The 26904-nt window shown below is 46.8% G+C and overlaps 1 protein-coding gene and 1 long non-coding RNA gene across 2 annotated transcripts; both read left to right on the forward strand.

Annotated features, from left to right (window-relative positions):
* The first annotated feature begins 526 nt into the window (after positions 1-526).
* LOC110518019 (forkhead box protein K1) lies at positions 527-25091 on the forward strand. Its single transcript, XM_036972884.1, has 10 exons — positions 527-1349; positions 4040-4252; positions 12061-12238; positions 12326-12472; positions 15029-15222; positions 17106-17272; positions 22442-22726; positions 24193-24372; positions 24538-24786; positions 24964-25091. Exons 1-9 carry the CDS (start codon positions 919-921, stop codon positions 24756-24758), a joined length of 2016 nt encoding a protein of 671 aa, XP_036828779.1. The 5' UTR covers positions 527-918; the 3' UTR covers positions 24759-24786; positions 24964-25091.
* LOC118947752 lies at positions 9948-10999 on the forward strand. The gene is made up of 3 exons (XR_005041929.1): positions 9948-10052; positions 10086-10353; positions 10420-10999. It is a non-coding gene; the product is annotated as an uncharacterized LOC118947752 (long non-coding RNA).
* Positions 25092-26904: the final 1813 nt, after the last annotated feature.

The following is a 26904-nucleotide window of genomic DNA, read 5'->3' on the forward strand; positions in this document are numbered from 1 at the left end:
AGTCAACTGTGGTATTTTGGATGCAGTATAATTACTCTATTTAAAAATATATATATAAAAAAACAGTGCTATTTTGTACGCAGTATTTGTAACATACAGCTGTTAGACTTTAAGTGCAGTTAAATTGCACTGACTGCAATCTTTTTTCCCGTTAGGGTGGGAACTCGCCTGGTCCCATTCCAAACTACTGATCCACTCTCCACACTTTCCAGTTCTCTTGTACTTTCCGCATTTATAAACACAGTGTAGAGAGAATCTCTGGTCACCAAGTTCATCTCCTTCACACAGTGAAAAGTTCACCTTCATGTTACGAACAAACAGTCGGGGATAGCAGTGACCAAACAAGTAAATCTGCTCAAATTAAAAAACATTTCTCATTCTGGCCCGGAACCAATGCCATGTGTCACGCACGTGTCGTCCGGTTCCTGGAAACGAGCATTAACCCTCTCCCGTCCAAAGCCTCCTTTTCCCGTTTAGAAACCAATAAGACAAAAACAATTAATCTTAAGATAATATTGTTAAATAAGATTCCAATATGCCTAACATCTTCAATAATAAGTCATTCTGGTCTTGAACAATGCTACAAATAAATAGGCCTCGTGGGTTATAGGATGGGGGTGTATATATTGAGCAGCAACAGTGTGATGTTTACCACTTCTCTTATCGGTGTTATTGGACTGAGGGTCGAGACAACTTTTTCGAAACTAACGCCATTTCCGGATTCACACTCCCTCATTCACCCCGGGTTTTCGCCGCGGCCAGAATCCATGTTGTTTCTGTCTCTCTCCCACAGCGACGGAGCTCGTGAGCGGCCCGTCCAATAACCCTTCACGTTACTGGGACCTGTGTGTCTGAGAGTCGAGAGTGTGTTTGTATTCAACCCCCCCCCCCCTCCACCCCACCCCCCCAAAAAAGAAGATGGCAGACTTTCGGGACGACACGGGAGCTCGAGCCCTACTGGCCTTGCAATCTGCCCCGTGCAGCCCTGTTCGAGTCGGGGTGACCTCACCCGCATACCCTCCCAATTTCACCTTCTCGGGCTCTTCGGTGCTGAGTCGGGGCTGCGCGATGCCTCCTCGCCTCGAGTCTCCTCCTCGGGCCCTGGCCAGGCTCGAAGGCCGGGACTTTGATTTCGTCATGAGGCAGCGGACGGTGACCGTAGGCCGTAACTCGTCGCACGGCTCCGTGGATATAAACATGGGTCACTCGAGCTTCATCTCTCGGCGGCACCTCCAGATCACCTTCGAGGAGCCGTGCGGGTTTTCGCTGCGCTGCCTCGGGAAGAACGGCGTGTTCGTGGACGGCGTGTTTCAGAGGAGAGGCGCGCCTCCCCTGCAGCTGCCCCGGGAGTAAGTACCTGCCACAAGTCACAGTTTTAGCTGCCTACTGTAAAGTTAGCAACATTAGCATGCTAGTTATGTTAAGCAAACTTTTTTGGGGGACTTGTTTATAAACAAACACCTGCCACAATTCACATTTTTAGCTGTAAGTTAGAAAGTTAAGACCACTAGTCAAAGTTGTCTACTCTATGCATTAGCCATTCGCATTGAAAAGACATATATATATATATATATATATAGCGCCACAGTCTCCTAACTTGGTTTAAAACTACATTGGGAAGATACGAGCTAACTTGAGCTGTTTAGCTAAAGTGAATCCATTGCAGACGTGAGTAAAGTCGTATGGTCTTTAGGAGACAGTGTAGCTAAACGGAAACATTTTAGAGTTAATTTGTGTTAACTAGCTACTCACTGTGGTTTTTTTTGACGGACGGCGGTGGCGACATTGCGTCCCGTAAACACCAGAATGTAAACAGTCACTCTCAAGTCAGCATGACGGCTATTTACTATCAAATCAAAGTTTATTGGTCGCGTAACACAGATTTGCAGGCTCAGTAATATACGTGTGTTTCTAGCTCCCAACAGGGCACTAATACCTAGCAAGAAATACAAAAAAATACACACATTATCCCCCCCCCCCAAAAAAAATATCTATAGACAGACATCACACACTAATCCACTAACTTGAAGGGGTTTAATATATACATGAATAATACATGGCCAAAAGTATGTGGACACTCCTTCAAATGAGTGGATTTGTTTATTTCAGCCGCACCTGTTCCTGACAGCTGTATATAATCGAACACACGGCCATGCAATCTCCATAGACAAACATTGGCAGTAGAATGGCCTTTAGTGAAGAGCTCAGTGACTTTCAACGTGGCACGGTCATAGGATGCCACCTTTTCCAACAAGTCAGGTTGTAAAATGTCTGCCCTGCTAGAGCTGCCCCTCAGTCAACTGTAAGTGCTGTTATTGTGAAGGGGAAACGTCTAGGAGCAACAACGGCTCGGCCTCGACGTGGTAGGACACGCCATTTTTAAATGTTATTTATTTAATCTTTCAACTAGGCAAGTCAATTAAAAACAAATTCTTATTTACAATGACTGCCGAACCCTAACCTGGACAACTCTGGATTGATTATGGGACTCCCAATCACAGCTGGTTGTGATACAGCCTGGAATCGACCCAGGGTCTGTAGTGACACCTCTAGCGCTGAGATGCAGTGCCTTAGACCGCTGCGCCACCCGGGAGCCCAAGCTCACAGGAAGCGTCCATTTGTTGTTGTTGTTGTTGTTGTTCTCTGTCCTCCGTTACAACACTCACTACAGAGTTCCAAACTGCCTCTGGAAGCAACGTCAGCACAACAACTGTTGATCGAGAGCTTCATGAAATGGGTTTCCGTGACTGAGCAGCCGCGCACAAGCCTAAGATCACCGTGCTGCAGCGCCCAAGCCGTCAGCTGATCACACAGATGACAATACTGTTGCTTTGTTTTTTGTAATGAGGAATAGGATTCTTAATTCTATGATGTCATCTGAAATCATCCAATGGGATCTCATCAATTAGAGATGCATCTCCTCCTTTTCTGGTCACACACACATTTTGAAAGGAGAACAAGGGATAGCTCCTGTTCTTACCCAGGTATGTGTGTGTTTTCAAAAATGAAGTGTGAGGCAGGTACAGCTGTCAACGGAACTGTGTGTTTGTGTGTGTGTGTGTGTGTATATGCTAACCTGCTGCCACCAACTGAAAAACTTAGTGGCACCAGTACCACCAGGGGAAAATGTTAGTCTGGAGGCCTGTACACACAGGTGTGTTAAAAGGTTCCGCCCCTTAAATAAATAAAAAATATACCCAAAAACTAACTGCCTGTAGCTCCAGGACCTGAAGCAAGAATATGCATATTCATGATACCAAAAGCAAGGATATGCATATTCATGATACCAAAAGCAAGGATATGCATATTCTTGATACCAAAAGCAAGGATATGCATATTCTTGATGCTATTTGAAAGGAAACACTGAAGTTTGTGGAAATGTTAAATTAATGTAGGAGAATGTAACACATTAGATCTGGTAAATTATAATACATTTCCTTATCTAACTTAGGACTTTAGGTGCCATTTAGATTTTGGCCACTAGATGGCAGCAGTGTATGTGCAAAGTTTTAGCCTGATCCAATGAACCATTGCATTTCTGTTCAAAATATTGTATCAAGACTGCCCAAATGTGCCTAATTGGTTTATTAATATATTTTCAAGTTCATAACTGTGCACTCTCCTCAAACAATAGCATGGTATTAGTTCACTGTAATAGCTACTGTGAATTGGACAGTGCAGTTAGATTAACAAGAATTTAAGCTTTCTGCCAATATCAGGTATGTCTATGTCCTGGGAAATGTTCTTGTTACTTACAACCTCATGCTAATCACATTAGCCTACGTTAAATCAACCGTCCCGCGGAGGGACCCACCGATTCTGTTGAGGTTTTAAACTTATTGCTGGGTTGGAACTAAAGCCTGCACTACCAGGAAGTAGGAAGTGTTCTACTGAAGAGATGTCTAGTAACTCTAAGATATACTGAAGTAAACACCTCCGTCCGTCTTCCTCCCGATCTCCTCTTCCCTTTCCTCCTCTCCTCTTCCCTTTCCCCCTCTCCTCCTCTTCCCTCTCCTCCTCTTCCCTCTCCTCCTCCTAGATGTGTGTTCAGGTTCCCCAGTACAGTGATCAAAATCCAGTTCTCCTCTCTGTTGTCTGGGGAGGAGTCGAGAGAGGAGGAGCAGCGGTCTCCCCCGCCCCGCCTCACCCTCCTCCCACACATCTCCCCCCTCAAGATCAGCATTCCCACAATGCACCACGAGGACCTGCGACACCTGGTCAGCCCGCTGCCCTCTCCGACAGGGACCCTCAGGTGAGGAGACACACCAACACATGCCTGCTCACACACACACACACACACACGTTCAGAATCTCTGAATTGGCTTTAGTGGAGGCTCGTGCCATGACATCATCATTCAGGGGAATTTCAGATTGTCCCTTATTTGTCTAGTGTCTAACAACATGATCTTATTTCAAGATATAGCTCTGTCTTTTATTTCAAGATATAGCTCTGTCTTTTATTTCAAGATATAGCTCTGTCTTTTATTTCAAGATATAGCTCTGTCTTTTATTTCAAGATATAGCTCTGTCTTTTATTTCAAGATATAGCTCTGTCTTTTATTTCAAGATATAGCTCTATCTTTTATTTCAATATATAGCTCTTATCTTTTCTACGTACTTTTATATCTGGGTTTTAGTCATTTTAATTTTACAATAAAAACATTTATCCGTTTTGAAAAATTCTATCCTTTTTATTATTATTATTATTATTGTTATTATTATTATTGTTATTATTATTATTATTATTGTTATTATTATTATTATTATCTTCTTTACTGTTTGGACATAGGCACCTGAAAACACTCGCCCAATACTTTGAGTCAGAATTTTAAAAAACCTGGAAAGAGGAAGTATTCTAGCACATTCCCTGTGTGTCTGTCTCCCCCTGGTGGTGTGTGTGTTGTCCTGCACCACGTGGGCCATCCGGTGTCATAGTATGTGTACACAAGCCATATATGGCACGGCAGCCGCTAGCAGGCTCCTGATTGGTCAAACCCCAGGTTTTTTTTTTTTTTGCCTCTGCTTGTGTTTTTTTCTCCTGCTCTCCACTCACTGGTTTCCTTTTCAGAGCTCCCCCTTAGGCCCCACTCACTCACACACACTCACTCCCCCCCCACACACACTCCCCCATACACACACTCACTCCCCCCCCCATACACACACTCCCCCACTCACTCACACACACTCACTCCCCCCCCATACACACTCCCCCATACACACACTCACTCCCCCCCCCATACACACACTCCCCCATACACACTCACACACTCTCCCCCATACACACACACACACACACTCCCCCATACACACACACTCTCCCCCATACACACACACACACCCCTTCCCTCGCTCCTATCACACTGTGACCTTTTTCAGGCTTGCTACTGTAACACCCCCCCCCCACAACAATTAACACACTAACACATATACGTACAAAACAAAAACATTGGGCCTTCACATGGTAATACGAGCCACTGATCTAGTTGGACAAGTTTATACTGTGTGTGTTTATATTCTCCCCCAACCTCCCCCAACCTCCCCCTCTCCTTGGCAGTTCTCGTGCTGACACTGTTGGGGGGGGGGGGGGGGGGGGGGGAGAAAGACGGAGAAGAGGAGGGATGTGTAGGGAGAGAAGGGGGTGGAGTGTTGTCGTTTGTAGCACAAGTAAGGTGCTGAAAAAAGACTGATTTATTAAAGAATACATGAGTGAAGAAAAGGTTGTGAGAGGTTAATGACAGGGGTTACCACCCTGTTAATTACAACTATCTATTTCTCTAGTTCTACAGTTGTGTCGTTTGGAGGTTCTAGAGTTGTACGCCTATTTGCATAGTTCTAGAGTTGTACGCCTATTTGCATAGTTCTAGAGTTGTACGCCTATTTGCATAGTTCTAGAGTTGTACGCCTATTTGCATAGTTCTAGAGTTGTACGCCTATTTGCATAGTTCTAGAGTTGTACGCCTATTTGCATAGTTCTAGAGTTGTATCGTTGTACTTTTCCAGTTAGTTCTACGGTTGTTTGATTATAGCTCTACGGTTGTTTGATTATAGCTCTACGGTTGTTTGATTATAGTTCTACGGTTGTTTGATTATAGTTCTACGGTTGTTTGATTATAGTTCTACGGTTGTTTGATTATAGTTCTACGGTTGTTTGATTATAGTTCTACGGTTGTTTGATTATAGTTCTACGGTTGTTTGATTATAGTTCTACGGTTGTTTGATTATAGTTCTACGGTTGTTTGATTATAGTTCTACGGTTGTTTGATTATAGTTCCAGCTAGTTCTACGGTTGTTTGATTATAGTTCTACGGTTGTTTGATTATAGTTCCAGCTAGTTCTACGGTTGTTTGATTATAGTTCTACGGTTGTATTGATTATAGTTCCAGCTAGTTCTACGGTTGTTTGATTATAGTTCCAGCTAGTTCTACGGTTGTTTGATTATAGTTCTACGGTTGTTTGATTATAGTTCTACGGTTGTTTGATTATAGTTCTACGGTTGTTTGATTATAGTTCTACGGTTGTTTGATTATAGTTCTACGGTTGTTTGATTATAGTTCTACGGTTGTTTGATTATAGTTCTACGGTTGTTTGATTATAGTTCCAGCTAGTTCTACGGTTGTTTGATTATAGTTCTACGGTTGTTTGATTATAGTTCCAGCTAGTTCTACGGTTGTTTGATTATAGTTCTACGGTTGTATTGATTATAGTTCCAGCTAGTTCTACGGTTGTTTGATTATAGTTCCAGCTAGTTCTACGGTTGTTTGATTATAGTTCTACGGTTGTTTGATTATAGTTCTACGGTTGTTTGATTATAGTTCTACGGTTGTTTGATTATAGTTCTACGGTTGTTTGATTATAGTTCTACGGTTGTTTGATTATAGTTCTACGGTTGTTTGATTATAGTTCCAGCTAGTTCTACGGTTGTTTGATTATAGTTCTACGGTTGTTTGATTATAGTTCCAGCTAGTTCTACGGTTGTTTAAATATAGTTCTACGGTTGTTTGATTATAGTTCTACGGTTGTTTGATTATAGTTCTACGGTTGTTTGATTATAGCTCCAGTTAGTTCTACGGTTGTTTGATTTATAGTTCTATGGTTGTTTGATTTATAGTTCTACGGTTGTTTGATTTATAGTTCTACGGTTGTTTGATTATAGTTCTACGGTTGTTTGATTATAGTTCTACGGTTGTTTGATTATAGTTCTACGGTTGTTTGATTATAGTTCTACGGTTGTTTGATTATAGCTCCAGTTAGTTATACGGTTGTTTGATTATAGTTCTACGGTTGTTTGATTATAGCTCCAGTTAGTTATACGGTTGTTTGATTATAGTTCTACGGTTGTTTGATTATAGTTCTACGGTTGTTTGATTATAGCTCCAGTTAGTTATACGGTTGTTTGATTATAGTTCTACGGTTGTTTGATTATAGCTCTACGGTTGTTTGATTATAGCTCTACGGTTGTTTGACTATAGCTCCAGTTAGTTATACGGTTGTTTGATTATAGTTCTACGGTTGTTTGATTATAGCTCTACGGTTGTTTGATTATAGCTCTACGGTTGTTTGATTATAGCTCTACGGTTGTTTGATTATAGCTCTACGGTTGTTTGATTATAGTTCTACGGTTGTTTGATTATAGTTCTACGGTTGTTTGATTATAGCTCTACGGTTGTTTGATTATAGCTCTACGGTTGTTTGATTATAGCTCCAGTTAGTTATACGGTTGTTTGATTATAGTTCTACGGTTGTTTGATTATAGCTCCAGCTAGCTCTACGGTTGTTTGATTATAGTTCTACGGTTGTTTGATTATAGCTCCAGCTAGCTCTACGGTTGTTTGATTATAGTTCTACGGTTGTTTGATTATAGCTCCAGCTAGTTCTACGGTTGTTTGATTATAGTTCTACGGTTGTTTGATTATAGCTCCAGCTAGCTCTACGGTTGTTTGATTATAGTTCTACGGTTGTTTGATTATAGCTCCAGCTAGTTCTACGGTTGTTTGATTATAGTTCCAGCTAGTTCTACGGTTGTTTGATTATAGCTCCAGCTAGTTCTACGGTTGTTTGATTATAGTTCTACGGTTGTTTTGATTATAGTTTTATAGTTGTACAGTTTAATTTGAGTTTGAACGTTTTTTAAATCTAACTTTTCCTGTCTATTTTCTTTCTCTCTCCTTTCATACGTCTTTCACTCTTCTTCTTCCTCATCTCTCCTTCCTCTTCTTTTGTTTGAAACACCTGCAGACGCACTACAGCATCTGAGCCAAAACAAACACACACACTCTCCCCTGGAAACCAGTGTTTACTTTGCTGCCCAGAGGAGGGGCCTGTGTGTGTGTGTGTGTGTGGTCTTGGGATCTTCCCACTGTAACGTAGGGATATACAGTGCCTTCAGAAAGTATTCAAACCACTTGACTTTTTACACCTTTTGTTAACGTTAAAGCCTTATTCTAAATTGGATTATATCGTCCCCCCCCCCCCACCTCATCAATCTACACACAATACCCCATAATGACATCACAATACCCCATAATGACATCACAATACCCCATAATTACAAAGTAAATACATATAAATATATATCACATTTTACGTAAGTATTCAGACCCTTCCCTCAGTACTTTGTTGAAGCACCTTCGGCAGCGATTACAGCATCGAGTCTTCTTGGGTTTGACGCTACAAGCTTGGCACACCTGTATTTGGGGAAATTTCTCCCATTTTTCTCTGCAGATCCTCTCAAGCTCTGTCAGGTTGGATGGGGAGCGTCGCTGCACAGTTATTTTCAGGTCTCTTCAGAGATGTTTGATCGGGTTCAAGTCCGGGCTCTGGCTGGGCCACTCACAGTATTTGGTTATAAATGTAATGTTGCCGGGTGGTCAACCATCCTCCAGGAGATTCCAGCTGCTGGGGGTGCAGGCTTTTACTCCAGCCCTGCTCTAACACAACCACGTTGTAAAATATCAGCTGCTCTACAGGAACCTTGATAAGCTGACTGGTGTGTTTGAGCAGGGTTGGACCAAGAACCAAGACCCCAGTAGCTCTCCAGATGGAGGGGTGACAGACCACATGTGTTTTATACAGCATCCAATAAGAGCAGAGCAGGCTTGAATAGCAGGAGATGGTATCTAATACATGGGATCAGACAACAGCAGCAGGAGATGGTATCTAATACATGGGATCAGACAGCAGGAGGAGATGGTATCTAATACATGGGATCAGACAGCAGGAGGAGATGGTATCTAATACATGGGATCAGACAGCAGGAGATGGTATCTAATACATGGGATCAGACAGCAGGAGGAGATGGTATCTAATACATGGGATCAGACAGCAGGAGGAGATGGTATCTAATACATGGGATCAGACAGCAGCAGGAGATGGTATCTAATACATGGGATCAGACAGCAGGAGATGGTATCTAATACATGGGATCAGACAGCAGGAGGAGATGGTATCTAATACATGGGATCAGACAGCAGGAGGAGATGGTATCTAATACATGGGATCAGACAGCAGGAGGAGATGGTATCTAATACATGGGATCAGACAGCAGGAGATGGTATCTAATACATGGGATCAGACAGCAGGAGGAGATGGTATCTAATACATGGGATCAGACAGCAGGAGGAGATGGTATCTAATACATGGGATCAGACAGCAGGAGGAGATGGTATCTAATACATGGGATCAGACAGCAGGAGGAGATGGTATCTAATACATGGGATCAGACAGCAGCAGGAGATGGTATCTAATACATGGGATCAGACAGCAGGAGATGGTATCTAATACATGGGATCAGACAGCAGGAGGAGATGGTATCTAATACATGGGATCAGACAGCAGCAGGAGATGGTATCTAATACATGGGATCAGACAGCAGGAGGAGATGGTATCTAATACATGGGATCAGACAGCAGGAGATGGTATCTAATACATGGGATCAGACAGCAGGAGATGGTATCTAATACATGGGATCAGAGGTGTGTGGCGTTCGTCTAGACACATCACCTACCCCTATTTTAGTGGTGATTAGTATGGTGGTGTTATTGGCACAGTGGGAGGTTATTTTAGTGGTGTTATTGGCACAGTGGGAGGTTATTTTAGTGGTGATAGTATGGTGGTGTTATTGACACAGTGGGAGGTTATTTTAGTGGTGATAGTATGGTGGTGTTATTGGCACAGTGGGAGGTTATTTTAGCGGTGATAGTATGGTGGTGTTATTGGCACAGTGGGAGGTTATTTTAGTGGTGATAGTATGGTGGTGTTATTGGCACAGTGGGAGGTTATTTTAGTGGTGATAGTATGGTGGTGTTATTGGCACAGTGGGAGGTTATTTTAGTGGTGTTATTGGCACAGTGGGAGGTTATTTTAGTGGTGTTATTGGCACAGTGGGAGGTTATTTTAGTGGTGTTATTGACACAGTGGGAGGTTATTTTAGTGGTGATGGTATGGTGGTGTTATTGGCACAGTGGGAGGTTATATTAGTGGTGATGGTATGGTGGTGTTATTGGCACAGTGGGAGGTTATTTTAGTGGTGATAGTATGGTGGTGTTATTGGCACAGTGGGAGGTTATTTTAGTGGTGTTATTGGCACAGTGGGTGGTTATTTTAGTGGTGATGGTATGGTGGTGTTATTGGCACAGTGGGAGGTTATATTAGTGGTGATGGTATGGTGGTGTTATTGGCACAGTGGGAGGTTATTTTAGTGGTGATAGTATGGTGGTGTTATTGGCACAGTGGGAGGTTATTTTAGTGGTGTTATTGGCACAGTGGGTGGTTATTTTAGTGGTGATGGTATGGTGGTGTTATTGGCACAGTGGGAGGTTATTTTAGCGGTGATAGTATAGCTCTGTTATAGTAGTGATGGCGTCACCATGTGGTGATAGTTTGGTGGTGTTGTCATATGGTGGGTTATGGTGACACCCAGGGGCCTCTTTCAGTGTTACAAATCACCACGGTCCAAATAAATTAATCTGGAACACAGTGTAGGGGCTGGCAGCGCTCAGTAAATCTGCACAGTTGTTCCAGGTAATGGGTTCTTGTCAAATGTTCCGTGTAAAATGTTTAAAGTAGTCCTAGGATTGTATGTTTTGTTCAACTTTGAACTCGATGGTTTCTCCTTGACATACATTTTTAAGATAAAAAAAAAATGAGTGCATTCGCAATTCCCTTAGGTGGAGTTACCCTATTCTATTCTAGATCTTACTGTCTCTCTCATCATCCTTCTCTCCTTTCCTTCTCTCCTTTCCTTCTCTCCTTTCCTTCTCTCCTTTCCTTCTCTCCTTTCCTTCTCATTCTCCTCCTCCCCTCTAATCCTTCTCTCCTTTCCTTCTCTCCTTTCCTTCTCTCCTTTCCTTCTCTCCTTTCCTTCTCTCATCCTTCTCTCATCCTTCTCTCCTTTCCTTCTCTCCTTTCCTTCTCATTCTCCTCCTCCCCTCTAATCCTTCTCTCTTTTCCTCCTCCTTCTCTCCTCCTTCTCTCATCCTTCTCTCATCCTTCTCTCCTCTCCTTCTCATTCTCCTCTCCTTCTCCCCTGTCATCCTTCTCTCCTCTCCTTCTCATTCTCCTCTCCTTCTCCCCTGTCATCCTTCTCTCCTTTCCTTCTCCCCTCTCATCCTTCTCTCCTTTTCTTCTCTCCTTTTCTTCTCTCCTTTTCTTCTCTCCTTTCCTTCTCTCCTTTCCTTCTCTCCTTTCCTTCTCTCCTTTCCTTCTCTCCTTTCCTTCTCTCCTTTCCTTCTCTCCTTTCCTTCTCATTCTCCTCCTCCCCTCTAATCCTTCTCTCCTTTCCTTCTCTCCTTTCCTTCTCTCATCCTTCTCTCATCCTTCTCTCCTTTCCTTCTCATTCTCCTCCTCCCCTCTAATCCTTCTCTCTTTTCCTTCTCATTCTCCTCCTCCTTCTCTCATCCTTCTCTCATCCTTCTCTCCTCTCATTCTCCTCTCCTTCTCCCCTCTCATCCTTCTCTCCTTTCCTTCTCCCCTCTCATCCTTCTCTCCTTTCCTTCTCCTCTCCTTCTTCTCTCCTCTCCTTCTCATCCTTCTCTCCTTCTCTCCTCTCATCCTCCCCTCCAGTGTTCCTAACTCGTGCCCGGCCAGTCCGAGGGGTGCGGGGTCATCGGGTTATCGCTACGGACGCAACGTGACATCTGACCTCCAGCTGGCTGCGGAGTTCGCTGCCAAGGCTGTCTCCGAGCAACAGCGGGGCGTTGCCGAGCAACACGGAGAGTCCGGCGGTGGAGACAGCCCCAAGGTATACTTCACTCTGTGTGTGTGTGTGTGTGTGTGAGATATATATATATATATATATATATTAACCCCTCTCTCCTGTCTTATCCAGGATGAATCTAAGCCTCCCTACTCGTACGCCCAGTTGATAGTCCAGGCCATCTCTTCAGCACCAGACAGACAGCTGACCCTGTCTGGAATCTACACACACATCACCAAACACTACCCCTACTATCGCACTGCAGACAAGGGCTGGCAGGTAACTAGACACACACCTACCACTACTACCAGGTAACTAGACACGTCACCTACCACTACTACCAGGTAACTAGACACATCACCTACCCCTACTACCAGGTAACTAGACACATCACCTACCCCTACTACCAGGTAACTAGACACATCACCTACCACTACTACCAGGTAACTAGGCACATCACCTACCACTACTACCAGGTAACTAGACACATCACCTACCACTACTACCAGGTAACTAGACACACACCTACCACTACTACCAGGTAACTAGACACGTCACCTACCACTACTACCAGGTAACTAGACACATCACCTACCCCTACTACCAGGTAACTAGACACATCACCTACCCCTACTACCAGGTAACTAGACACATCACCTACCACTACTACCAGGTAACTAGGCACATCACCTACCACTACTACCAGGTAACTAGACACATCACCTACCACTACTACCAGGTAACTAGACACATCACCTACCCCTACTACCAGGTAACTAGACACATCACCTACCACTACTACCAGGTAACTAGGCACATCACCTACCACTACTACCAGGTAACTAGACACATCACCTACCCCTACTACCAGGTAACCAGACACATCACCTACCCCTACTACCAGGTAACTAGACACGTCACCTACCCCTACTACCAGGTAACTAGACACATCACCTACCCCTACTACCAGGTAACTAGACACGTCACCTACCACTACTACCAGGTAACTAGACACGTCACCTACCACTACTACCAGGTAACTAGACACGTCACCTACCCCTACTACCAGGTAACTAGACACGTCACCTACCACTACTACCAGGTAACTAGACACGTCACCTACCCCTACTACCAGGTAACTAGACACATCACCTACCCCTACTACCAGGTAACTAGACACATCACATACCCCTACTACCAGTTAACTAGACACATCACCTACCCCTACTACCAGGTAACTAGACACATCACCTACCCCTACTACCAGGTAACTAGACACATCACCTACCCCTACTACCAGGTAACTAGACACATCACCTACCCCTACTACCAGGTAACTAGACACATCACCTACCCCTACTACCAGGTAACTAGACACGTCACCTACCCCTACTACCAGGTAACTAGACACGTCACCTACCCCTACTACCAGGTAACTAGACACGTCACCTACCACTACTACCAGGTAACTAGACACGTCACCTACCCCTACTACCAGGTAACTAGACACGTCACCTACCACTACTACCAGGTAACTAGACACATCACCTACCCCTACTACCAGGTAACTAGACACATCACCTACCCCTACTACCAGGTAACTAGACACATCACATACCCCTACTACCAGTTAACTAGACACGTCACCTACCCCTACTACCAGGTAACTAGACACATCACCTACCACTACTACCAGGTAACTAGACACATCACCTACCCCTACTACCAGGTAACTAGACACATCACCTACCCCTACTACCAGGTAACTAGACACATCACCTACCCCTACTACCAGGTAACTAGACACATCACCTACCCCTACTACCAGGTAACTAGACACATCACCTACCCCTACTACCAGGTAACTAGACACGTCACCTACCACTACTACCAGGTAACTAGACACATCACCTACCCCTACCACTACTACCAGGTAACTAGACACATCACCTACCCCTACTACCAGGTAACTAGACACATCACCTACCCCTACTACCAGGTAACTAGACACATCACCTACCCCTACTACCAGGTAACTAGACACATCACCTACCCCTACTACCAGGTAACTAGACACATCACCTACCCCTACTACCAGGTAACTAGACACATCACCTACCCCTACTACCAGGTAACTAGACACATCACCTACCCCTACTACCAGGTAACTAGACACATCACCTACCCCTACTACCAGGTAACTAGACACATCACCTACCCCTACTACCAGGTAACTAGACACATCACCTACCCCTACTACCAGGTAACTAGACACGTCACCTACCCCTACTACCAGGTAACTAGACACGTCACCTACCCCTACTACCAGGTAACTAGACACGTCACCTACCCCTACTACCAGGTAACTAGACACGTCACCTACCCCTACTACCAGGTAACTAGACACGTCACCTACCCCTACTACCAGGTAACTAGACACGTCACCTACCCCTACTACCAGGTAACTAGACACGTCACCTACCCCTACTACCAGGTAACTAGACACGTCACCTACCCCTACTACCAGGTAACTAGACACGTCACCTACCCCTACTACCAGGTAACTAGACACATCACCTACCCCTACTACCAGGTAACTAGACACATCACCTACCCCTACTACCAGGTAACTAGACACATCACCTACCACTACTACCAGGTAACTAGACACATCACCTACCACTACTACCAGGTAACTAGACACATCACCTACCCCTACTACCAGGTAACTAGACACGTCACCTACCCCTACTACCAGGTAACTAGGTTTTTGATGTAAATTTGTGTTCTCTCTCCGAAGTATCACCAACTCTCCTCCCCTTCCTCTGTTCCCAGAACTCGATCCGCCACAACCTGTCTCTGAACCGTTACTTCCTGAAGGTGGCTCGTAGCCAGGAGGAGCCTGGGAAAGGTAGTTTCTGGCGCGTGGACTCGGCCTCCGAGGGCAAGCTGGTGGAACAAGCCTTCAGGAAGAGACGGCAGAGGGGCGTGGCCTGCTTCCGCACGCCGTTCGGACCGCTCTCGTCCAGGTACGACCCCTGAACCCTGACCTCTATCTAATCCCTGATCTCTAGCTGACCTCTAGCTAATCCCTGACCTCTAGCTGACCTCTAGCTAATCAAGTTTGTGAAGAGCAACTGTTAGTAGAACCAGGTGTGTTATAGTGCAGGGTTGTAGTAAAAGCCTGCACACACAGTAGCTTCTCTTCAGACCCTCCTTAATGTATTGACCTTTAAACCCTCAGTTAAACAGTTATAATCTGTCTGTTTCTGCCTCTGTTTAACTCCCTCTCTGTCCTCTCTGTCCTATGTCCTCTGTCAGTTAAACAGTTATAATCTGTCTTTCTGTTTAACTCTGTCCTCTCTCTGTCCTCTCTCTGTCCTCTCTCTGTCCTAGGTCCTCTGTCAGTTAAACAGTTATAATCTGTCTTTCTGTTTAACCCTCTCCCCTCTCTCCTCTCTGTCCTCTCTGTCCTAGGTCCTCTGTCAGTTAAACAGTTATAATCTGTCTTTCTGTTTAACCCTCTCCCCTCTCTCCTCTCTGTCCTCTCTCTGTCCTAGGTCCTCTGTCAGTTAAACAGTTATAATCTGTCTTTCTGTTTAACCCTCTCCCCTCTCTCCTCTCTGTCCTCTCTGTCCTAGGTCCTCTGTCAGTTAAACAGTTATAATCTGTCTTTCTGTTTAACTCTCTCCTCTCTGTCCTCTCTCCCCTCTGTCCTCTCTGTCCTCATTCCTCTCTCCTCTGTCAGTTCAACAGTTATAATAACAGTTATCTCCCCTCTCTGCTTCTGCTCTCGTTTGATTGGATAGAACAAAGTAAGTCTCTCTCTCAGGAAGGTGTGATTGGATAGAACAAAGTAAGTCTCTCTCTCAGTAAGGTGTGATTGGATAGAACAAAGTCTCTCAGGAAGGTGTGATTGGATAGAACAAAGTAAGTCTCTCTCAGGAAGGTGTGATTGGATAGAACAAAGTAAGTCTCTCTCAGGAAGGTGTGATTGGATAGAACAAAGTAAGTCTCTCTCTCAGGAAGGTGTGATTGGATAGAACAAAGTAAGTCTCTCTCTCAGGAAGGTGTGATTGGATAGAACAAAGTCTCTCAGGAAGGTGTGATTGGATAGAACAAAGTAAGTCTCTCTCTCAGGAAGGTGTGATTGGATAGAACAAAGTCTCTCAGGAAGGTGTGATTGGATAGAACAAAGTAAGTCTCTCTCAGGAAGGTGTGATTGGATAGAACAAAGTAAGTCTCTCTCAGGAAGGTGTGATTGGATAGAACAAAGTAAGTCTCTCTCTCAGGAAGGTGTGATTGGATAGAACAAAGTCTCTCAGGAAGGTGTGATTGGATAGAACAAAGTAAGTCTCTCTCAGGAAGGTGTGATTGGATAGAACAAAGTAAGTCTCTCTCAGGAAGGTGTGATTGGATAGAACAAAGTAAGTCTCTCTCTCAGGAAGGTGTGATTGGATAGAACAAAGTAAGTCTCTCTCTCAGGAAGGTGTGATTGGATAGAACAAAGTAAGTCTCTCTCAGGAAGGTGTGTGTCTGAAACAATCCTGGAGTGTGTGTTCGCTCTCACCTTATGAAAAGTCCCATTCTCAGTCTGAGAGGAGGGGGGGGGGGGGCGTGTTTCTCTGGAGGGGGGGGGGCGTGTTTCTCTGGAGGGGGGGGGGGGCGTGTTTCTCTGGAGGGGGGGGGCGTGTTTCTCTGGAGGGGGGGGCGTGTTTCTCTGGAGGGGCGGTGCTGCAGGGCGGTGTGTTTCTCTGGAGGGGGGGGGGCGTGTTTCTCTGGAGGGGGGGGCGTGTTTCTCTGGAGGGGCGGTGCTGCAGGGCGGTGTGTTTCTCTGGAGGGGGGGGGTGTGTTTCTCTGGAGGGGGTTGTGTTTGCAGTGTGTTAATGCCCTAACCATTCCCCCTCTCTAGGAGTGCCCCAGCCTCCCCCACCCACCAGGGTCTCCTCTCCCCTCCCTCCAGTGGTCTTCAGACCCCAGAGTGTCTATCTAGAGAGGGATCTCCTCTGTCTCACCACCACGACCTCGCTCACAAACTGGCCTCCGTACCAGAGTACAGATATACACAGAGCGCCCCAGGTAGGAACACATCTACACCATAACCTGTCCTCACTAGATACAGAGCTACCCAGGTAGGGACACATCTACACCATAACCTGTCCTCACTAGATACAGAGCTCCCCAGGTAGGGACACATCTACACCATAACCTTTCCTCCTCACTAGATACAGAGCTCCCCATGTAGGGACACATCTACACCATAACCTGTCCTCCTCACTAGATACAGAGCTACCCAGGTAGGGACACATCTACACCATAACCTGTCCTCCTCACTAGATACAGAGCTACCCAGGTAGGGACACATCTACACCATAACCTGTCCTCCTCACTAGATACAGAGCTCCCCAGGTAAGGACACATCTACACCATAACCTGTCCTCCTCACTAGATACAGAGCTCCCCAGGTAGGGACACATCTACACCATAACCTGTCCTCCTCACTAGATACAGAGCTACCCAGGTAGGGACACATCTACACCATAACCTGTCCTCCTCACTAGATACAGAGCTCCCCAGGTAAGGACACATCTACACCATAACCTGTCCTCACTAGATACAGAGCTCCCCAGGTAGGGACACATCTACACCACAAACTGTCCTCCTCACTAGATACAGAGCTCCCCAGGTAGGGACACATCTACACCACAAACTGTCCTCCTCACTAGATACAGAGCTCCCCAGGTAGGGACACATCTACACAATAACCTGTCCTCACTAGATACAGAGCTCCCCAGGTAGGGACACATCTACACCATAACCTGTCCTCACTAGATACAGAGCTCCCCAGGTAGGGACACATCTACACCATAACCTGTCCTCCTCACTAGATACAGAGCTCCCCAGGTAGGGACACATCTACACCACAAACTGTCCTCCTCACTATATACAGAGCTCCCCAGGTAGGGACACATCTACACCATAACCTTTCCTCCTCACTAGATACAGAGCTCCCCAGGTAGGGACACATCTACACCATAACCTGTCCTCACTAGATACAGAGCTTCCCAGGTAGGGACACATCTACACCATAACCTTTCCTCCTCACTAGATACAGAGCTCCCCAGGTAGGGACACATCTACACCATAACCTGTCCTCACTAGATACAGAGCTCCCCAGGTAGGGACACATCTACACCATAACCTGTCCTCACTAGATACAGAGCTCCCCAGGTAGGGACACATCTACACCATAACCTTTCCTCCTCACTAGATACAGAGCTCCCCAGGTAGGGACACATCTACACCATAACCTGTCCTCACTAGATACAGAGCTACCCAGGTAGGGACACATCTACACCATAACCTGTCCTCCTCTCTAGATACAGAGCTCCCCAGGTAGGGACACATCTACACCATAACCTGTCCTCACTAGATACAGAGCTTCCCAGGTAGGGACACATCTACACCATAACCTTTCCTCCTCACTAGATACAGAGCTCCCCAGGTAGGGACACATCTACACCATAACCTGTCCTCACTAGATACAGAGCTCCCCAGGTAGGGACACATCTACACCATAACCTGTCCTCCTCACTAGATACAGAGCTCCCCAGGTAGGGACACATCTACACCATAACCTGTCCTCCTCACTAGATACAGAGCTCCCCAGGTAGGGACACATCTACACCATAACCTGTCCTCACTAGATACAGAGCTCCCCAGGTAGGGACACATCTACACCATAACCTGTCCTCCTCACTAGATACAGAGCTCCCCAGGTAGGGACACATCTACACCATAACCTGTCCTCCTCACTAGATACAGAGCTCCCCAGGTAGGGACACATCTACACCATAACCTGTCCTCCTCACTAGATACAGAGCTCCCCAGGTAGGGACACATCTACACCATAACCTGTCCTCACTAGATACAGAGCTCCCCAGGTAGGGACACATCTACACCATAATCTGTCCTCCTCACTAGATACAGAGCTCCCCAGGTAGGGACACATCTACAAAATAACCTGTCCTCACTAGATACAGAGATCCCCAGGTAGGGACACATCTACACCATAACCTGTCCTCACTAGATACAGAGCTACCCAGGTAGGGACACATCTACACCATAACATGTCCTCACTAGATACAGAGCTCCCCAGGTAGGTACACATCTACACCATAACCTGTCCTCACTAGATACAGAGCTCCCCAGGTAGGGACACATCTACACCATAACCTGTCCTCACTAGATACAGAGCTACCCAGGTAGGGACACATCTACACCATAACCTGTCCTCACTAGATACAGAGCTACCCAGGTAGGGACACATCTACACCATAACCTGTCCTCCTCACTAGATACAGAGCTCCCCAGGTAGGGACACATCTACACCATAACCTGTCCTCCTCACTAGATACAGAGCTCCCCAGGTAGGGACACATCTACACCATAACCTGTCCTCCTCACTAGATACAGAGCTTCCCAGGTAGGGACACATCTACACCATAACCTTTCCTCCTCACTAGATACAGAGCTCCCCAGGTAGGGACACATCTACACCATAACCTGTCCTCACTAGATACAGAGCTCCCCAGGTAGGGACACATCTACACCATAACCTGTCCTCCTCACTAGATACAGAGCTACCCAGGTAGGGACACATCTACACCATAACCTGTCCTCACTAGATACAGAGCTCCCCAGGTAGGGACACATCTACACCATAACCTGTCCTCCTCACTAGATACAGAGCTCCCCAGGTAGGGACACATCTACACCATAACCTGTCCTCCTCACTAGATACAGAGCTACCCAGGTAGGGACACATCTACACCATAACCTGTCCTCCTCACTAGATACAGAGCTCCCCAGGTAGGGACACATCTACACCATAACCTGTCCTCTACTAGATACAGAGCTCCCCAGGTAGGGGCACATCTACACCATAACCTGTCCTCACTAGATACAGAGCTCCCCAGGTAGGGACACATCTACACCATAACCTGTCCTCCTCACTAGATACAGAGCTCCCCAGGTAGGGACACATCTACACCATAACCTGTCCTCCTCACTAGATACAGAGCTCCCCAGGTAGGGACACATCTACACCATAACCTGTCCTCACTAGATACAGAGCTCCCCAGGTAGGGACACATCTACACCATAACCTGTCCTCACTAGATACAGAGCTCCCCAGGTAGGGACACATCTACACCATAACCTGTCCTCCTCACTAGATACAGAGCTACCCAGGTAGGGACACATCTACACCATAACCTGTCCTCACTAGATACAGAGCTCCCCAGGTAGGGACACATCTACACCATAACCTTTCCTCCTCACTAGATACAGAGCTACCCAGGTAGGGACACATCTACACCATAACCTGTCCTCACTAGATACAGAGCTCCCCAGGTAGGGACACATCTACACCATAACCTGTCCTCCTCACTAGATACAGAGCTCCCCAGGTAGGGACACATCTATACCATAACCTGTCCTCACTAGATACAGAGCTCCCCAGGTAGGAACACATCTACACCATAACCTGTCCTCACTAGATACAGAGCTCCCCAGGTAGGGCCACATCTATACCATAACCTGTCCTCCTCACTAGATACAGAGCTCCCCAGGTTGGGACACATCTACACCATAACCTGTCCTCCTCACTAGATACAGAGCTCCCCAGGTAGGGACACATCTACACCATAACCTGTCCTCACTAGATACAGAGCTCCCCAGGTAGGGACACATCTATACCATAACCTGTCCTCCTCACTAGATACAGAGCTACCCAGGTAGGGACACATCTACACCATAACCTGTCCTCACTAGATACAGAGCTTCCCAGGTAGGAACACATCTACACCATAACCTGTCCTCACTAGATACAGAGCTCCCCAGGTAGGGACACATCTACACCATAACCTGTCCTCCTCACTAGATACAGAGCTCCCCAGGTAGGGACACATCTACACCATAACCTGTCCTCCTCACTAGATACAGAGCTCCCCAGGTAGGGACACATCTACACCATAACCTGTCCTCCTCACTAGATACAGAGCTCCCCAGGTAGGGACACATCTACACCATAACCTGTCCTCCTCACTAGATACAGAGCTCCCCAGGTAGGGACACATCTACACCATAACCTGTCCTCCTCACTAGATACAGAGCTCCCCAGGTAGGGACACATCTACACCATAACCTGTCCTCCTCACTAGATACAGAGCTCCCCAGGTAGGGACACATCTACACCATAACCTGTCCTCCTCACTAGATACAGAGCTCCCCAGGTAGGGACACATCTACACCATAACCTGTCCTCCTCACTAGATACAGAGCTCCCCAGGTAGGGACACATCTACACCATAACCTGTCCTCCTCACTAGATACAGAGCTCCCCAGGTAGGGACACATCTACACCATAACCTGTCCTCACTAGATACAGAGCTCCCCAGGTAGGGACACATCTACACCATAACCTGTCCTCCTCACTAGATACAGAGCTCCCCAGGTAGGGACACATCTACACCATAACCTGTCCTCACTAGATACAGAGCTCCCCAGGTAGGGACACATCTACACCATAACCTGTCCTCCTCACTAGATACAGAGCTCCCCAGGTAGGGACACATCTACACCATAACCTGTCCTCCTCACTAGATACAGAGCTCCCCAGGTAGGGACACATCTACACCATAACCTGTCCTCCTCACTAGATACAGAGCTACCCAGGTAGGGACACATCTACACCATAACCTGTCCTCCTCACTAGATACAGAGCTACCCAGGTAGGGACACATCTACACCATAACCTGTCCTCACTAGATACAGAGCTCCCCAGGTAGGGACACATCTACACCATAACCTGTCCTCCTCACTAGATACAGAGCTCCCCAGGTAGGGACACATCTACACCATAACCTGTCCTCCTCACTAGATACAGAGCTCCCCAGGTAGGGACACATCTACACCATAACCTGTCCTCCTCACTAGATACAGAGCGCCCCAGGTAGGGACACATCTACACCATAACCTGTCCTCCTCACTAGATACAGAGCTCCCCAGGTAGGGACACATCTACACCATAACCTGTCCTCCTCACTAGATACAGAGCTCCCCAGGTAGGGACACATCTACACCATAACCTGTCCTCCTCACTAGATACAGAGCTCCCCAGGTAGGGACACATCTACAGATGCTCAGACAACTAAAGACTGTGTGTGTGTGTGTGTGTGTGTCCAGGTTCTCCAGTACATGGCCAGCCTGTGATCATGGCCGCCCCGCCCCACCCCCTGCCCTCGGGGATGGGTAAACCCCTGGCCTTGTTCTCGGGCCCCGGAGTCGCTGGGGGACAGACCCTCCACATGCTGCAGAGCCCCCCCAACACCCTCACCATGCTCCGTCTGGTCACCACGGCTACGGCCTCCCACCCCCCAAACGGGTACATCCTCACCCCTGGCGGGGGCCAGAGTCGTGTTAATACCGGCGCTGGCCAGCAGGGAGCAGAAGGCACCGGCGAGCAGAGAGGTACGGCTAGCTTGTGACCCCAATCCCAAATGAACCCTCCTAGACCCTACACTCTGAGAGGATTTGACCAGTGATGGTAAAATGGCAATAGTTCTACCTCGCCCTCTGATAGGCTAGGTAGAAATGGAACCATATTGCTTACACCAATCAAATCCTTTGAAATCTCCACGAGTGTATTGTGCTGAAGGTTTATAGGGTTCCTTATGGATCTGATGCATACTGTGTATAAACGGTACCTTCTGGTAAAGTATTCAGCCCCCCTTGACTTAAAATATATATATATATATATATTACAAAAATACTCAATAACCCATAATGAGAAAGTTTTTGTGCAAAATGAGAATCTGGTCTGAATACTGTTCTACATATCTCTCACCCAGACATGTCAAATCAACTTGTATTTGTCACATTCACCGAACACAACCGGTGTAGTGGACCTCACGGTATTTTTTCCACAGTTTGTCTTCCAGCTGCTGTTTGTTTTTACGGGGTCAATCTGGTCGATTTTTATTCATAATCTGACATAGAATAGGTGTATACATAAATAAACAGGGAAATGGAGGTACGGGATTATTTTATACACCTATTTATGTCAACTTTTATTTTGGTGGCAAGGAAAATGTCCAAAATTGAATTTTTCCTAACACACCAAAATAAATATTTATATATGCAACAATTTTAAAAGATTTTACTCAAGTTACAGTTCAGGAAATGAGTCCATCTGAAATAAATTCATCTAATCTATGGATTTCACATGACTGGGAACAAAGGCATGTGTTGGTCACAGATATAATATATATATATATATATATATATTATATGTCACTTTAAAATAAAACATGAAGGTGAGTCTGCAGGCCGTGGAAGAACTGGGACACTTTCATCTTCCAGGAACTGTGTACAGATCCTTGCAACATGGGACTCTGGTACATTATCATGCTGAAGCATGAGGTGACGGCTTCTCCAGCGAGGCCAGTGGCCATTCTGGCTTCATCACGTTGGAGGTGGCTCATGGTAGAGAAATTAACATTCAATTCTCTGGCGGACATTCCATGCAGTCAGCATGCCGATTCCACGCTCCCTCAACTTGAGACGCCTGTTGCGTTGTGTTGTGATGTGTGACAAAACTGCACATTTTAGAGGGGCCTTTTATTGTCCCCCAGCACAAGGTGCACCTGTGTAATAATCATGCCGTTTAATCGGCAATCTTGACATGCCACACCTGTCAGGTGGATGGATTATCTTGACAAAGGAGAAATGCTCACTAACAGCGACGTAAACAAATTTGTGCACAACATTTTATAGAAATTAGCATTTTTGTACGTTTGGGAACATTTCTGGGATCTTTTATTTCAGCTTCATGTAAACAAAACACTTTATGTTGTTTTATAATGTTGTTTTATATTGGTGTTTTATATCGTTGTTTTATATCGGTGTTCAGTATATTAATACGTTTCTCCCCCCAGACTCGCAGCAGCAGAACAGGGAGCGAGTGATCCAGTCGTTGGAGGGAGCTCAACAGGGGGGTCAGGGGTCAGAGGGGCGTGGCCTATCTCTGGGGCTGCACCAACTTCCTGTCCGCCCTGTCACTCAGAACGGCAAACACACCGCCGTCGCCACGGCTACCGGCGTCGCCAACGCTTACGGTACGGCTACCTTAGCAACCGGTGTTGTTGGTTTTTTTGTTGACATGGTTGGTATGTTAATTTTATTTGATGCATGGTGAGTTATGTCTCATTATGGTGTTGTACTGACTCTGTCCTTCCTCTCTCCTCTTCCTCACCTCCCCTGCCTCCCATCCCCGCCCCCAGCTCTGACCAGTCCTCTCCAGATCCTGGCAGCCCAGGCCTCCAGCTCCCCCCCAGTCCTGGTGAGCAGACAGCCCAGCGCGGGGCCTGATGTTGGGCCGGAGGTGCCAGGCGACCCCCAGGCTAAGAGGCCTAAGATGGAGGAGGACGAGGCGGCTCCTCCCCCCATTCAGCAGCCAGTCATCGTGGCCATGAGTTCTCAGCCACACGACAACAGAAAGTAGAACTGCTGAACTCTAACCCCCTGACCTGGTGTCTAGAGGAGGAGGAGCCTCTCTGGGTGAACCATCTCACCAGTCTGACCCCTGGGTCCCAGTGTCTGCTGGTTCACCCCCTGACCTGGTGTCTAGAGGAGGAGTCTCTCTGGGTGAACCATCTCACCAGTCTGACCCCTGGGTCCCAGTGTCTGCTGGTTCACCCCCTGACCTGGTGTCTAGAGGAGGAGGAGCCTCTCTGGGTGAACCATCTCACCAGTCTGACCCCTGGGTCCCAGTGTCTGCTGGTTCACCCCCTGACCTGGTGTCTAGAGGAGGAGGAGCCTCTCTGGGTGAACCATCTCACCAGTCTGACCCCTGGGTCCCAGTGTCTGCTGGTTCACCCCCTGACCTGGTGTCTAGAGGAGGAGCCTCTCTGGGTGAACCATCTCACCAGTCTGACCCCTGGGTCCCAGTGTCTGCTGGCTCACCCTCTGACCCCTGACCTCAAACCTCCTACTGATAGCTGTCACTGAACTCTCACTGATCAGTCATCCGTAACTACCAGTGATCAATAAGCCTGACCTTTAACCCCTGGCACCAGATCTCCCAACGTAGTGTACTGCCTCAGACCAGAGCCCTACTCCCAACGTAGTGAACTGTCTCAGACCAGAGCCCTACTCCCAACGTAGTGTACTGTCTCAGACTAGAGCCCTATTCCCAACGTAGTGAACTGTCTCAGACCAGAGCCCTACTCCCAACGTAGTGTACTGTCTCAGACTAGAGCCCTATTCCCAACGTAGTGAACTGTCTCAGACCAGAGCCCTACTCCCAACGTAGTGAACTGTCTCAGACCAGAGCCCTACTCCCAACGTAGTGTACTGCCTGGGACCAGAGCCCTACTCCCAACGTAGTGTACTGCCTGGGACCAGAGCCCTACTCCCAACGTAGTGTACTGTCTCAGACCAGAGCCCTACTCCCAACGTAGTGTACTGCCTGGGACCAGAGCCCTACTCCCAACGTAGTGTACTGCCTGGGACCAGAGCCCTACTCCCAACGTAGTGTACTGCCTGGGACCAGAGCCCTACTCCCAACGTAGTGTACTGTCTCAGACCAGAGCCCTACTCCCAACGTAGTGTACTGCCTGGGACCAGAGCCCTACTCCCAACGTAGTGTACTGCCTGGGACCAGAGCCCTACTCCCAACGTAGTGTACTGCCTGGGACCAGAGCCCTACTCCCAACGTAGTGTACTGCCTGTCTCAGACCAGAGCCCTACTCCCAACGTAGTGTACTGTCTCAGACCAGAGCCCTACTCCCAACGTAGTGTACTGTCTCAGACCAGAGCCCTACTCCCAACGTAGTGTACTGCCTGGGACCAGAGCCCTACTCCCAACGTAGTGTACTGCCTGGGACCAGAGCCCTACTCCCAACGTAGTGTACTGTCTCAGACCAGAGCCCTACTCCCAACGTAGTGTACTGTCTCAGACCAGAGCCCTACTCCCAACGTAGTGTACTGCCTGGGACCAGAGCCCTACTCCCAACGTAGTGTACTGCCTGGGACCAGAGCCCTACTCCCAACGTAGTGTACTGCCTCAGACCAGAGCCCTACTCCCAACGTAGTGTACTGCCTCAGACCAGAGCCCTACTCCCAACGTAGTGTACTGCCTCAGACCAGAGCCCTACTCCCAACGTAGTGTACTGCTTTAGGTTTGAGGTATGGACCAGCAGACACTGTGGCTCAGGAGAGGAGGGGCCCTGCAGGACCCGGTGTGTGTTCAGAGGAGAGGAGGGAGGAAGAGAGGAAAGAGGAGAGGAGGGAGGAAGAGAGGAAAGAGGAGAGGAGGGAGGAGGCTAATCTAATTTAGACGATCTGATTGTGTTTAATTTCATCATTAGAAGGTGCTGATTTCTAACCTGGGTCAACGACACACTGCAAATACTCTGTACTATACTATAATACTCTGTACTATAATACTCTGTACTATACTATAATACTCTGTACTGTACTATAATACTCTGTACTGTACTATAATACTCTGTACTATAATATTCTGTACTATACTATAATACGCTGTACTATACTATAATACTCTGTACTATAATACTCTGTACTATACTATAATACTCTGTACTGTACTATAATACTCTGTACTATACTGTATACCACACCTGGGT

This window comes from Oncorhynchus mykiss, unplaced genomic scaffold, assembly GCF_013265735.2.
Source record: "Oncorhynchus mykiss isolate Arlee unplaced genomic scaffold, USDA_OmykA_1.1 un_scaffold_196, whole genome shotgun sequence".
In the NCBI taxonomy this organism is placed as follows: domain Eukaryota; kingdom Metazoa; phylum Chordata; class Actinopteri; order Salmoniformes; family Salmonidae; genus Oncorhynchus; species Oncorhynchus mykiss.